Source organism: Oncorhynchus masou, chromosome 9, assembly GCF_036934945.1.
Source record: "Oncorhynchus masou masou isolate Uvic2021 chromosome 9, UVic_Omas_1.1, whole genome shotgun sequence".
NCBI classification, from domain to species: domain Eukaryota; kingdom Metazoa; phylum Chordata; class Actinopteri; order Salmoniformes; family Salmonidae; genus Oncorhynchus; species Oncorhynchus masou.
This window is the reverse complement of record NC_088220.1, coordinates 85,921,250-85,937,441: the sequence shown is the minus strand read 5'-3', so window position 1 is coordinate 85,937,441 and position 16,192 is coordinate 85,921,250. Positions and strand designations below refer to the sequence as shown.

Genomic DNA, 16,192 nt, shown 5'->3' with positions numbered 1-16,192 from the left:
CCTCCTCTTCTTCTACACTGATTTAACCTGTCTCCTCTTCTTCTACACTGATTTAACCTGTCTCCTCTTCTTCTTCTACACTGATTGAAGTGGATTTAACAGGTGACATCAATAAGGGATCATATCTTTCACCCGGTCAGTCTATGTCATGGAAAGAGCAGGTGTTCTTAATGTTTTGTACACTCAGTGTAGTTCACTACTTTTTGACCAGAGACCACGGGCCCTGGTTAAGAAATAGCATACTCAATAGGGTGTAATGTGGGCCACAGCTATTTAACCCCTATGGTGCAACAGTAGACTGCAGTCCTGAGAGGAGGTCACGACAGATGGTTCTGAGGGCTGTGTGTGTCTGGGAACGTCGTTTGGACTTCTTCTTCCGGTCATTGGTTCCGATGGAGCCCTGGATCTCATTCGCCAATCTGACATGGTTCAGGAACAGCTCTGGGCTCTTCGCTCCGCTCCACATCTCATGGATGTACAGAGACAGCAACATCAGACCTTCTGAAGGAGGAGATCAAGATAAACAACAACAACAACAACAATGTATGAGACATGTCATTTCCTTCCATTTCCAAGCAGCGCAAGAGAGACGCAACTCGTTTCAATGGTAACTCTTTTTTCCTGGGGAATTTATAGCTACATCTGATGTTATTTTACAAACCACTGCAATCTCCCCTGTTACGGTACAATAAATATTGAAGATAAACTTTATCTGAACCGGTCATCTCTTCCTACCCTTCGTGGTCTGGTCATCACATGTTGTTCCTAGGGAGCATGCTGTGAGCACGGCCCTGTGCAGGTCACTCTCAGTGCAGCCTCTGGACTCCAGGAGCTGGATCATAATGTTGGTGAACAGCTGGATGTGTTCTACCCTGGAAGAGATCTGGGTCTGGGCCTCACAGGCCTGGTGATATAGACGGAGCAGGTCTACTCTCACAGCAGGGTCAGCCAGCACCAGGTCCACTATGAATCTATGAGACAGGACAGTCTTCTGGAACCAGCGAAGGAAGTGGACTGTCCTTTTGTCCTCGTAGGTGGAGGCTCCCTCTACCAAGGAGTTCAGGAACCACCTGGTGAGAAGATGGGCTGTGGTGTTAGCCAGGGGGGTGGAGGTGGGAGTGTGGGGGTCAGGGGAGGGAGGTGGGCTGACGGGGGGAGAGGGGGGACAGGCTAGAGAGACAGGCTCCCAGTGGGTAAAGATATTCCTGAGATGAGGAATACACTTCTCCAACAGAGTCTTTTCCTCCTCTCGTCTCTCTACCTCTCCTTCCTCCTCCTGTTCCTTTGGTCGGGAGTTAGAGCGGGCCTGGGCCTGGACAGAGGAGCTTCTCCCTCGGCCTTTCTCCCTGCCCGACCCTGAGGACGTACAGAAACACAAACAAGACATGTTGATTCTGCTGTCATAGACGAGGACGGGGGTGTGAATAATGCCAAGCTAAAACCAATACAGAGATTTATCAAGGCAAGGTTCATACACATTTTTTGACAGATGGAATTTCATGACTTTTCCATGACATTTAACCAACTTTCCATGACCAACAATTGGTGGCGTCTCTACGTACATAGGGCGCCCTCTGTCATTATTGGGACAGTGACACATTTGTTGTTTTGGCTCTGTACTCCAGCACTTTGGTGAGAGGTTAGCATGTCTTGGGGGTATGATATAAAATGCTAACCTCCTCTGTTATTGTAATGGTGAGAGGTTAGCATGTCTTGGGGGGTATGATATAAAATGCTAACCTCCCCTGTTATTTTAATGGTGAGAGGTTAGCATGTCTTTGGGGGGGTATAACATGCTAACCTCCCCTGTTATTGTAATGGTGAGAGGTTAGCATGTCTTGGGGTATGATATAAAATGCTAACCTTCCCTGTTATTGTAATGCTAACCTCCCCTGTTATTGTAATGGTGAGAGGTTAGCATGTCTTGGGGGGTATGATATAAAATGCTAACCTCCCCTGTTATTGTAATGGTGAGAGGTTAGCATGTCTTGGGGGTATGCTAACCTCCCCTGTTATTGTAATGGTGAGAGGTTAGCATGTCTTGGGGGTATGCTAACCTCCCCTGTTATTGTAATTGTGAGAGGTTAGCATGTCTTGCGGGTATGAAATCTGTGCGTCTAACTTTCTCACTCATTTTATAATTTCAAGTCCAAAGTGATGGAGTAAAAAGCCAAAACAACAGAAAATGGGTCACTGTCCCAATAATTACGGGGGGGGGGGCACTGTATAGAAAAGTCCGTGTGATGTGGTATCAACACAGGGAGGCTGCTCTCTGTTCCCATGTACCATCTCCTGTCATTGAGCAAGGCACTAAACCCCCACATAGTAGAATACCTGTTAGACTACTGTATAAAACACACACGGTCAGCCCTCAGGCTGCAGAGCTGCTAATACCTGTTAGACTACTGTATAAAACACACATGGTCAGCCCTCAGGCTGCAGAGCTGCTAATACCTGTTAGACTACTGTATAAAACACACATGGTCAGCCCTCAGGCTGCAGAGCTGCTAATACCTGTTAGACTACTGTATAAAACACACATGGTCAGCCCTCAGGCTGCAGAGCTGCTAATACCTGTTAGACTACTGTATAAAACACACATGGTCAGCCCTCAGGCTGCAGAGCTGCTAATACCTGTTAGACTACTGTATAAAACACACACGGTCGGCCCTCAGGCTGGAGAGCTGCTGGGTGTGCAGGCATTCGATCCAGACCTGCTCAAACGGAGGCAGTTTATCAAGGTCTGGTTGTGGTTTGTTAGAGGGGGAATAAAAATTAAACCTGACCAACCATGAGCTCTCCTGGAGGATGGTTGACCACCCATTAGATCTCGCCTGAGGATGGTTGACCACCCATTAAGCTCTCTCCTGGAGGATGGTTGACCACCCATTAGATCTCGCCTGAGGATGGTTGACCACCCATTAAGCTCTCTCCTGGAGGATGGTTGACCACCCATTAAGCTCTCTCCTGGAGGATGGTTGACCACCCATTAGATCTCTCCTGGAGGATGGTTGACCACCCATTAGATCTCCCCTGGAGGACGGTTGACCACCCATTAGATCTCTCCTGGAAGACGGTTGACCACCCATTAGATCTCTCCTGGAGGATGGTTGACCACCCATTAGATCTCCCCTGGAGGATGGTTGACCACCCATTAGATCTCCCCTGGAGGATGGTTGACCACCCATTAGATCTCCCCTGGAGGATGGTTGACCACCCATTAGATCTCCCCTGGAGGATGGTTGACCACCCATTAGATCTCCCCTGGAGGATGGTTGACCACCCATTATCTCTCTCCTGGAGGATGGTTGACCACCCATTAGATCTCCCCTGGAGGATGGTTGACCACCCATTAGATCTCTCCTGGAGGATGGTTGACCACCCATTAGATCTCTCCTGAGGATGGTTGACCACCCATTAGATCTCCCTGAGGATGGTTGACCACCCATTAGCTCTCCCGGAGGATGGTTGACCACCCATTAGCTCTCCCGGAGGATGGTTGACCACCCATTAGCTCTCCCGGAGGATGGTTGACCACCCATTAGCTCTCCCGGAGGATGGTTGACCACCCATTAGCTCTCCCGGAGGATGGTTGACCACCCATTAGCTCTCCCGGAGGATGGTTGACTACCCATTAGATCTCCTGGAGGATGGTTGACCACCCATTAGCTCTCCTGGAGGATGGTTGACCACCCATTAGCTCTCCTGGAGGATGGTTGACCACCCATTAGCTCTCCTGGAGGATGGTTGACCACCCATTAGATCTCTCCTGGAGGATGGTTGACCACCCATTAGATCTCCCCTGACGATGGTTGACCACCCATTAGATCTCCCCTGACGATGGTTGACCACCCATTAGATCTCCCCTGACGATGGTTGACCACCCATTAGATCTCCCCTGACGATGGTTGACCACCCATTAGCTCTCCTGGAGGATGGTTGACCACCCATTAGCTCTCCCGGAGGATGGTTGACCACCCATTAGCTCTCCCGGAGGATGGTTGACCACCCATTAGATCTCCCGGAGGATGGTTGACCACCCATTAGCTCTCCTGGAGGATGGTTGACCACCCATTAGCTCTCCTGGAGGATGGTTGACCACCCATTAGCTCTCCTGGAGGATGGTTGACCACCCATTAGCTCTCCTGGAGGATGGTTGACCACCCATTAGATCTCTCCTGGAGGATGGTTGACCACCCATTAGATCTCCCCTGACGATGGTTGACCACCCATTAGATCTCCCCTGACGATGGTTGACCACCCATTAGATCTCCCCTGACGATGGTTGACCACCCATTAGATCTCCCCTGACGATGGTTGACCACCCATTAGATCTCCCCTGACGATGGTTGACCACCCATTAGATCTCCCCTGACGATGGTTGACCACCCATTAGCTCTCCTGGAGGATGGTTGACCACCCATTAGCTCTCCTGGAGAACCACCCATAATATTGATGTAAAACATTGTATAATTACAACCAGATATGTTTTATGCCTTTTTCTAGTTATAGTCATATTTAACTTTTAGCTACTTTATTATAAGTGTTTACTTTACAATTTGAGTTGCTCTGTCCTGTACATTGGATGCTAAAATCAACTGGAATTCAAGCCACATAATCCAAAATGTATTATTTCCTCAAATTAAAAATGTTCACTATTCACAAATTATTATTTTGATTCACATGACTCGATTCCCCCGCGATTGAACCGAAACCCAACTAATACAATGGCAAAGTGAATTGTTCATTTTAGTAAAAAAAAAAAACAATTGTTTAAATGAATCATATGAAACATTTAAAAAAAAAGTGAATCAACTTTGTATGGCCTTATTCGCGAGTGTCGGTGGAAAGTTTTTGGGGGGGGACGAAAACATGAATACATGCTAATAATAGATAAACATTGAACTAGAGGGTTCAATAAAAGCCTTTAATTGTGTAATGGGCCTTGAGCAACGGACAACTCCTCTCCTACTAGGCTGGTCATGCTGATCCTGGCAAATAAGTCAATTTTTATTTGATTTATAAAAAATACATCATTTAAAAACTGGGCCTAAATAAACTACATTAACAGAAATTATGAAATTAAATTTCCACGACATTTTCCAAAAACTTTTGGGATTTTATAATTTTATAAAATTTTTCCAGGCCTGGAAAATACCATTTTAAAATTCCATTACTTTTCCAGGATTTTCATGGCCGTACGAATGCAGCAAGGTCGTGTCTGAGATGAAACACAAAGATTATCAAACATCGTCTGATTTCAGGGAGAGATCGGATGAGTTACTGTCATGAGGTGTTTTTTACTAAACTACAGCCCCTAAAACATTTTGTCAAAGCAGGTCATTCAGAGAGACAAGCCACATCATGAGGCAGCAGAGATTCTAGCAGTAGCATGACATATCCAGTAATCGCTCACCCAGCAGCTCCTTGACTTTGTGTTTCTCCGCCACAGTCTGCAGCTGGCTGAGGAGCGGTGCATTGTGGGTTAGCGTGCTCCAGCGGTGGAGGAGGGCGAGGGCATCTTGGGAGGAAAGAGCCTGGGGTCGTAAGGTCAGCCAGCCAGCCTCCCCGTGGACCCCCAGAGCTGTTCCACAATGTTGCAGGATAGAGCTCAGAGTCTGGAGATACAGGCTCAGCTGACCTGCCTTCACCAGCCTGGAGAAGAGAAGAGGGGTATGAGAGGAGGAGGAGGAGAGGTAACAGAGCTGTCCACGATGCTGCAGTCAGGAGCTCAGCGCTAGAGACTCAGCTGACCTGCCTTCACCAGCCTGGAGAAGAGAAGAGGGGTATGAGAGGAGGAGAGAGGAGAGGTAACAGAGCTGTCCCATGATGCAGCAGTCTGGAGAGCAGTATAGGAACGACATTGGAATGGATAGCGACCGTTTTATGTGCTCTTCTGTGTGTTTTGTTTTACTCATCTTTAAATGTAGACCACTATTTACCAAGAGAGTTTATCATCTGTATTCTTGTAGCGGTCTATTTACCAACCTAATCTGATGCTGGCACTAAGACCAGACTTAACCAGCTGTATAAGGCCATAAGCAAACAAGAAAATGCTCTTCCAGAAGCTCGCTCCTAGTGGCCGGTGTTTGTAATGCAGGGAAACTGAAATCCGATTTACCTCATTTCTACCAGCACGTCACCTGTGCAACTAGAGGCGACAAAACTCTAAAAATCACCTTTACTCCACACATAGAAACACGTTAAAGCTCGCCTCGCCCTCCATTCGGCAAATCTAACCATAACTCTATCCTCCTGATTCCTTCTTACCAGTAAAAACTCAAACAGGAAGTAGCAGCTCAATAAAGAAGGAGAGCGGAACACTAATCCCGCTACGTCCTCCAACGAGCCATCAAACAGGTAAAGCGTCAATACAGGACTAAGATTCAAATCCGACAACGCTGGCTATGACGCTTGTCGGATGTGGCAGTAAACTATCAAGGATTATAAAGGAAAAGTGAGACAAACCTACCAGTTGAGCTAAATGCCTTCTATGCTCGCCTCGAACCATGCATAAGAACACCAGCTGTTCCAGACGACTGTGTGATGATGCTCTCCATAGCCAATATGGAGTAAGACCTTTAAAGCAGGTTAACATTCACAAGGTCTCAAGGCCAAACAGATTACCAGGACGTCCACTCAGAGCATGCGCTGACCAGCTGGCAAGTGTCTTCACTGACATTTTCAACTCTGTAATATCAACGTGTTTCAAGACGACCAATATGTCCCTGTACCCAAGAATGGCAAGGTAACCTGTCTAAATGACTATCGCCCTGTAGCACTCACATCTGTAGCCATGAAATGTCTTCCAAAGGCTGGTCATGGCTCACATCAACACCATCATCCCAGACACCCTGGATCCACTCTAATTGACATACCCCCCCAACAGATCCACAGATGATGCCATCTCTATTGCACTCCACACTGCCCTTTCCCACCTGGACAAGAGGAACACCTACGTGAGGATGCTTTTCATTGACGACAGCTCCGAATTCAACGCCATAGACATCACTAAGCTAAGGACCGTGGGACGAGACACCTCCCTCTGCAACTGGATCCTGAACTTCCTGACAGGCCGCCCCCAGGTGGTGAGGGTAGGCAACAACACGGCCGCCATGCTGACCCTCAACAAAGGAGCCCCTCAGGGGTGCATGCTTAGTCCCCTCCTGTACTCCTTGTTCACCCATGACTGCGTTGCCACATAGGACTCCAACACCATCATTAAGTTTGCTGACGACACAATGGTGGTATGCCTGATCACCGACGACGAGACAGCCTATAGGGAGGAGGTCAGAGACTTGACAGTGTGGTGCCAGCACAATAAGCTCTCCCTTAACCTCAGCAAGACAGAAGAGCTGATTGTGGACTGCAGGAAACGCAAGGCCGCGCAAAACCCCCCATTCACATCGACAGGACTGTATAGGAGCGGGTCAAGAGCTCCTCCGTGTCGACACCACTAAGGAGCTATCATGATCCACACACACCAACACAGTCGTGAAGAGGGCACGACAACACCTCTTTCCCTTCAGGAGGCTGAATCTGTATTTGAAATTCACTGCTCGATTGGAGGGACATTATAGATAATTGTATGTGTGGGGTACAGTGATCAGGTAGACATAAAAAAAAAATAATGTTAAAACACTATTATCACACACCAAGTGAGACCATGAAACTTATTGTGACTTAATAAGCACATTTACACCCCTACACTCCTGAACGTATGTAGGTTTGCCATAACAAAGGGGTTGAATACTTATTGACTCAAGACATTTCAGCTTTTCATTTTTAACTAATTAGTAAAAAAAAAAAACATTATTCCACTTTTGACATTATGGGGTATTGTGTGTAGGCCAGTAACCAGTGGCCTGTGTCAATGTAATCCATTTTAAATTCAGGCTGTAACACAACAACATGTGGTAGAAGTCAAAGGGTGTGAATAATTTCTGAAGGATCTGTATATCAAATTATATCCAGAGTTTTTCTGGCCATGTGACTTGAGACCAGAATTTTTCTTGGTCAGGTCAAGTGGTACTACTCCTGGACCCATTTATACCATTCATAGAGGTGTTACCATTATCTCACAACCAGGGTGGGGGGGAAATGAACTTGTTGGTCCACCAGCCACGTGGCAGGTAAATAAATGTCAAAAATTCAAATCTACCAGCCGCTCAGATGTTTTACCAGACAAAATATTTTTCCCGACATTTTTACAACAAAAATCACAAATAACAGATGAGCACGCTCAGTTAATGTTTCTAAAACAAAGAATGCATTACTATTATTTTTATCTTTATTTTACTAGGCAAGTCAGTTAAGAACAAATTCTTATTTTCAATGACGGCCTAGGAACAGTGGGTTAACTGCCTGTTCAGGGGCAGAACGACAGATTTTGTACCTTGTCAGCTCGGGGATTTGAACTTGCAACCTTTCGGTTACGAGTCGAATGCTCTAACCACTAGGCTACACTGCCACAGTGTGGTATATCGCTCAATTCTATTTCCTTTTTTTGTGACCCAAGTCTTTTAACCTCTTGAAACTCTAGGGGCGCTATATCATTTTTGGATAAAAAGACGTGCCCGTTTTAAGCGCAATATTTTGTCACAAAAAGATGCTCGACTATGCATATAATTGGTAGCTTTGGAAAGAAAACACTCTGACGTTTCCAGAACTGCAAAGATATTCTCTGTGCGTGCCCTAGAACGTGAGCTACAGGCAAAACCAAGATGACGGCATCAGGAAATGAGCAGGATTTTTGAGGCTCTGTTTTCCATTGTCTCCTTATATGGCTGTGAATGCGAGAGGAGTAAGTCGTTTCCCAAGGTGTCTGCAGCATTGTGACGTATTTGTAGGCATATCATTGGAAGATTGACCATAAGAGACCACATTTACCAGGTGTCCGCCTTAATACGGTGTCCTGCGCCCAAATTGCTGCGCAAAGTCAGCTGCAAGTATTTTTCCACAGAATTCAGAGAAGAATGCAGGCTTCCCACAAACGATATATCAATGAAGATATGTGAAAAAACACCTTGAGGATTGACTCCAAACAACGTTTGCCATGTTTGATCGATATTATGGAGTTAATTTGGAAAAAGTTTGACGTTGTAGGTGACTGAATTTTCGGTTCGTTTCGGTAGCCAAATGTGATGTGAGCGATTTCTCCTACACACAGACGCTTTCAGGAAAAAACTGCGCATTTGCTATGTAACTGAGAGTCTCCTCATTGAAAACATCCGAAGCTCTTCAAAGGTAAATGATTTTATTTATTTGGTTATCTGGTTTTTGTGAAAATGAACTAAATGCTACTCAAAAATGCTAAGCTAGCTTAGCATACTCTTACACAAATTAGTCAATTGCTATGGTTCAAAAGCATATTTTGAAAATCTGAGATGACAGATGTTGTTAAGAAAAGGCTAAGCTTGAGAGTAGGCGCATTATTTTCATTTTATTTGCGATTTTCAGAAATCGTTAACGTTGCGTTATGCTAATGAGCCTGAGGCTTTAGTCACGATCCCGGATCCGGGATGGGGAGTTTCAAGAGGTTTTAACCAATGTATGTTCAAATAAATAATTTAGATACAATAGTAAAAAGTAAAAACAGATAAATAGAGTCATACGGATTATTTATTATTATTATTTATTATTATTATTTGTTCAGGGCTCTGACGCATAATTGTATTACAAGGAGTACATCCATTGATATAATGTAGGAGCACAATGGAATTATTTGAGTGTTTTAGTGATATGAAATAACTAAAAGTTGATGAATGAAAAGTTTTTGAACTGTACCATGCTCAATCAAACACAATTTACCCCAAAATAGTTTAGTCATGAGGTGAGACAAAAATGTTCTGCTGCCCCTTTAAGGGGCGGGCCATTACCGTGGTAAAAATGTTCTGCTGCCCCTTTAAGGGGCGGGCCATTACCGTGGTAAAGACACTCAGTGTCCGTCAGAGATCATCTCCATGTCTGCGTTACCAGTAGACAGTTGCAGCAAACACAAACGTATATTGAAAAACAACTAAGTATGTGAACAAAACGATGTAACTAGCCAAGAAACAACAAGACAAAAAAGTCACACTTTGGTAGCCTTTCAGGTCAAGTCAACCAACTTCTACATTTGGGCTTTTCGATTGGGGGTAAAAAAACAAAAAGTGTTCCCAAATGCTGTGTGGTGAAATAGACATCCTTACCCGGCGATGCCAAAATATACCCCATTTGGCAGGTGGCAACTTTCCACCCTACTCACAACGGTGTCTTTTAGCCCTGTCTTAGGTTTAGTTAGGACTACTACTTTATTTTAAGAATGTGAAATGTCAGGGAATAATAGTAGTGATTTTATTTCAGCTTTTATTTCTTTCATCACATTCTCAGCGTTTGGTCAGAAGTTTGGCATACACTCAGTTAGTATTTGCTTGCATTTTCTTTAAATTGTTTAACTTGGGTCAAATGTTTCGGTAGCTCACAAGCTTCCCACAATAAGTTGGGTGCATATATCCCCATAATTTTCTTTCCTCATGATGCCATCTATTTTGTGAAGTGCACCAGTCCCTCCTGCAGCAAAGCACCCCCACCACATGATACTGCCACCCCTGTACTTCACGGTTGGGATGGTGTTCTTCGGCTTGCAAGTCTCCCCCTTTTTCCCTCCAAACATAATGATGGTCATTATGTCCAAACTGTTCTATTTTTGTTTCATCAGACCAGAGGCCATTTCTCCAAAAAGTAAGATCTTTGTCCCCATGTGCAGTTGCAAACCGTAGTCTGGCTTTTTATGGCTGTTTTGGAATAGTGGCTTCTTCCTTGCTGAGCGGCCTTTCAGGTTATGTCAATATAGGACTTGTTTTACTGTGGATATAGACTCTTTTGTACCTGTTTCCTCCAGCATCTTCACAAGGTCCTTTGCTGATGTTCTGGGATTGATTTGCACTTTTTGCACAAAAGTATGTTCATCTCTAGGAGACAGAGCGCGTCTTCTTCCTGAGTGGTTTGACTGCAGCGTGGTCCCATGGTGTTTATACTTGTGTACTATTGTTTGTACAGATGAACGTGGTACCATCAGGCATTTGAAAATTGCTCCCAAGGATGAACCAGCCTTGTGGAGGTCTACAATTTCTTTTCTGAGGTCTTGGCTGATTTCTTTTGATTTTCCTATAATTTCAAGCAAAGAGGCACTGAGTTTGAAGGTAGGCCTTGAAATACATCCACAGGTACACCTCCAATTGACTCAAATGATGTCAATTAGCCCATCAGAAGCTTCTAAAGCCATGACATAATTTTCTGGAATTTTCAAAGCTATTTAAAGGCACAGTCAACTTAGTGTATGTAAACTTCTGACTTCTTCTGACTGGAATTGTGATACAGTGAAATAATCTGTCTGTAAACAATTGTTGGAAAAATTACTTATGTCGTGCACAAACTAGATGTCCTAACTGACTTGCCACATAGTTTAACAAGAAATATGTGGAGTGGTTGAGGAACGCGTTTTAATGACTCCAAACTAAGTGTATGTTAACTTCCGACTTCAACTGTACCTTATTAGTTCCTCATTGACGTACCCCATCAGAACCCAAAATATAAGCTTGTTTTTCTCCAATGTTTGTAAACAAAGTTAAGGTAAACAAACACTTTTATAGCCTCAAAACATGGTTAAAACTATTTTGGATGGTCAGTCCTTTCATCCATAGCTCTGTCTATGAATTTGAGGGTGGTTAAATTTCTCCCTTCCTTCAGCTTTATACCGACACATTGGCGGAGAGGATGCTTTGTTATTGTTTCAACTGCTGATTGCCCCTTTAAGTAAATAATTGTATAGCTCCACAAATGCTTGGTCAGTTTATCATTCTTCTCCTCTCATTTCTAACTTCTAGCTTTTCTGACTGGAACGGACAGACTGCCCAGAGGACGAAGTCTCTCCAAACTGCAGATGCAAATCACGTCTTTGGACAGTACTGACGCTGATGAATATTATCCGAAAGCACAAACCTGCTTTGTGACGTTATGCCTCCCTAACTACAGCAGTATCGACACACTACAGGAGAAGCTTCTCCATGCTATCACCCACTGTGATGTGTTTGGAGATGCTTGAAATGGGAAGCATGTTACTAGTAGCCTAGCAGTTTGTTTTTATCTACGTCTGTCAATATTATTATTTTATTTAGTCAATGAAGCACATTCAGAGCTAACAACTGAAAATATTCAGACATTAAGAGCAGTCTTTATAAAGATAAACTTTCATAAATGCTTAATGTTTTTTCCAGTGAAACCACTGTTAATAGAAACATTTACGCCTCCTCCGGACCCCTCGTAGCCTAATGTGCTGTTGATTGGTCAAATAATTATGAACTAAATGAATGAAAGCCAAACATACTTGAATGATCAAACAGTGGAGTAAATTGAGAGAAACTGAGAGCTCTTTATCTCTTTACAGATTGGCTGTGGGTATGAATTCTTAGGAACCCTCTTTCGGAAATGTTTGAATTTTAGCTAACCTAACCCTTTTCTATCCTTAACCTAATTCTCCTAATCTGCTACATTAATTATCCCAATTTGCTGTGTAAATTCTCCTAATCTCCTACGAAAAGTGAAATTCTAGTCAATTCTGACATAAACTGTAGGATATTCCATCTTGACAAAAAAAACTTTTCCTGGTAGCTAAAGGTCCGAAGATTCTGAGCATGTGCGTAATTCTCTACCTTACGCACAGCCTCTGCTACAGTTTGGCTGCCCAGAGAACAGGATACTCAGGTGAATGGTGCTTGTTTAATAAAGTTAGATCAAAGCTGAATCAATGTCTGCAAGATCACGTGATAGTATTCTACGTAACAGAATGAAATATAATAGCATCAGGGCTGTAGCTACATAAGAGGACAAATGAAAATAAGATCAGCTTTAATATTGCTGATAGATTGAGGCTTCTGTCAATGGGGCGGCAGGGTAGCCTAGTGGTTAGAGCGTTGGACTAGTAAACGGAAGATTGCGAGTTCAAACCCCCGACCTGACAAGGTACATGTCGTTCTGCCCCTGAACAGGCAGTTAACCCACTGTTCCCAGGCTGCCATTGAAAATAATAATTTGTTCTTAACTGACTTGCCTGGTTAAATAAAGGTAAAATAAAAAATGTTTTCTGCATCATTTCCAATCCCCCATATATTTTCTGGGTAAATATATATATATATATGTGTGTGTCTCCCTAAACGTACCAGTGATATATATATGATTTGTATCCATAAACCTACCACCCCTCCCCTAATTGGAGTAAACTAATGGACAACAACACTTTGGCTTCTACTTCCAGTTTATACATACAATATACATTTTATGGAAACAGTATATTTTACATTAGTTATCTTTTGTTTGTTTTTAGTCCCATCCTTCAGCTACCCTCAACCCCCCCTATCTATCTTTGAAGACCTCCCAGTTTGATTTCTCTTTGCCATTATATTTTTTTCAACTGTGCTGTGTAGGGCCTGAACTTATTGTTGAGAGCTAGAATAGTAGAATACATATTCTGCAATTGGCAGTTTTCCTCTTGTTATATGTCACTCAATTAGCTCATGTTAATTCATATTTTACAGATTGGTACATTAGCTATCCAAACTTGTACATTTTAGAAGACACTCTTATCCAGAGCAATTACAGTTAAGTAACTTGCTTAAGGGCACATCAGCAGATTTTTGACCTCGTCGGCTCAGGGATTCAATCCACCATCTTTTCGGTTACCAGCTCAATACCTGCTACCATGTAGTAATCATGGCCAAATGACTGACCGGGCACACAGGGCACGTGCCCAGGGGGCCCCCATTGATTTGGTTAGTTGTTCTCACTCAGATATCATGCTAACATGACATAAGTCATGGTAAAATGTGTAGAATTGCAGGAAATTAGCTGTGAAACTGCAAAAAAATACAAGTTCTGTAATGCAAATGTATTTGTTTACCTTTTGTTAATAAACTACTTTTTCTGCTTATAGATTCCTCTGTACATATTAAATTATAGTTTTTAATCCTCCCAGTGCTGAGTTGATGTGAGTTAATGTGTAGTGGCTAATTGTATAGTTAATAGGCTCTGTGTTTGCAGATTGACTGAGGTGAATGACGCTACAACAACAACAGTGATAATGGCTGGGAGTAATTTTGGCTTGTTTTTGCCATTTTCCAAATAGCATTTTTGAGTTTTTAAATTGTACAGAAATGCAGTATAGAAAGTCTATGGTGTGTTTGCTTCCACATGCCCACCTCCGTCCCCCTTAATGTTCCCTTACTTGAAAACTTGTTTCCAATCATCACATCTCCCACCTTCATCATCGCCTGGCTGTAGGGTCTCATGTAGGGGTCCACACTCAGGAACACAGCCTCCAACTGTGGGTGTTATTCATTAGTGAACACCGTACCAAAACGTTTTGCAGCGGAAAACATTTTGCAAAAAAAATTGTCATTTGTTCAAAGGTGTATTCATTAGTGCACACCGTTTTGCAAAAAATACGCATTTTTTTGGTGGGGGACAAATTCAGATTAGTCCCTCCCTGTTTCGGTGCAGATGACCTGTTTCTAATACAAATGTATTAACCACAGATTATCAAGTAATTTCACATAACATGGAATGTGTTAGAATTGCAAAATGAATGTGTTAATTTTGTGTGAAATTTTCAGTAGGGCTACTGCATGTGTCCAAGACAATTTTCCCCTCAGGGACATTAAAGGGCAATTACTCCCATTTTTAAACTTCAAATTCTTTATCTTTATCTAAATGCACCATTTCCACATATGTACACACTGGTATTGTGCTGCAGATAATGAAAACAAGGTTGAAAAGTGGTGGAATTGCCCTTTAAAGTCTATCCTATCCTATCCTCACCTGTCCATCTCTGGTCTGCAGCAGCATCTCCTCCCTCAGATGGAAATCACTAGCCTTGGGGAAACCCTGGAAGTGCTGGCGTAACGTCCAGGCCTTGGACACAGTCATGGTACTATGCTCCTCAAGTCTAAAGCAGTGGATCTGTAGAGACTGGCTGGAGGGAAGAGGAGGACTCAGGGGTTTGAGTGTATGAGAGGGACAGAGAGAGATATAGAACATCTGTTGTGTCTCTAGGATGGAAATCACATTGTAAATATTTGCATTCCTCTGTGCATATCCTAATAAATCTTATCACAGCTGTACAGCTATGTTACACAGGGCAGGTCATGAAAACTATTGTTTGCCTATGTTTACTCAGAGTAGGTCATGAAAACGATTCTTTACCCATGGTTACTCACGGCCGGTCATGAAAACTATTGATATGACATAAAAACAGAAAGCTACATTTTCATTTCTATTTGCCATATATTTTTCAATTGTGCTGTGTTGGGTCTCACAGGGTGGCAGGGTAGCCTAGTGGTTAGAGTGTTGGACTAGTAACCGGAAGGTTGCAAGTTCAAATCTCTAACCTGATAAGGTACAAATCTGTTGTTCTGCCCCTGAACAAGGCAGTTAGTTAACCCACTGTTCCTAGGCCATCATTGAAAATAAGAATTTGTTCTTAACTGACTTGCCTAGTTAAATAAAGGTTAAAAAGACTTGTTGTTAGAATACATAACATGCATTTTTGAAACTTGGTTGCACATTGGCAGTTTTCCTCTTGTTATATGTCAATTAATTAGTCCATCTCAGTTACACTTTACAGATTAGCGTTTAGGATTAAATAACTTGTTTAATGGCACATTGACCGATTTTTCACCTAGCTGGCTCAGGGATTCAAACCAGCAACCTTTCTGTTACCGGCTTAATGCTCTTAACAGCTAGACTTACAGATCTCTCTGTACATATGCAATTATAGTTTTTAATCCCAGTGCTGAGTTATTGTGAGTTAATGTGTAGTGGCTAATTGTATAGCTAATAGGCTATGTGTTTTGTAGATCGACTGAGATTTATTAAGCTACAGCAACCAATGTGATTGTTTTTGAATCGTATAGAAATGCAGTAAATGAGCTTCAACTTCAGACCTCACTAAAACTCAGACCCTGGCAATGGCCATGAATACCATAGTAGGATTATAATGTTACTGTAAGACAAAAAAAACACACAAATCGGGTCTTTAGCTTTGGGGAAGAGGGTTTCAGGTTTGCGGAATGGGGCTGGCAGTTAACCCTTACCACATCTTCACCTGGCTATCAGCTGAGCCTTGTCTGGCAGCGAAACAGTTCATTCAGCCTCATTT

The 16,192-nt window shown here is 43.1% G+C and overlaps 1 protein-coding gene across 1 annotated transcript in view; it reads right to left on the bottom strand.

The window, feature by feature from the left end:
* Nucleotides 1–16,192, bottom strand: part of urb1 (URB1 ribosome biogenesis homolog) — a 70,800-nt gene continuing 54,608 nt past the window's right edge. The window contains exons 36-38 of the mRNA XM_064975348.1: nucleotides 5,417–5,655; nucleotides 736–1,356; nucleotides 1–501 (exon numbers count right to left, since the gene is read on the bottom strand). Of these exons, the coding sequence (XP_064831420.1) occupies nucleotides 281–501; nucleotides 736–1,356; nucleotides 5,417–5,655 (1,081 nt within the window). The 3' untranslated portion in view covers nucleotides 1–280. The remainder of the gene's footprint in view (nucleotides 502–735; nucleotides 1,357–5,416; nucleotides 5,656–16,192) is intronic.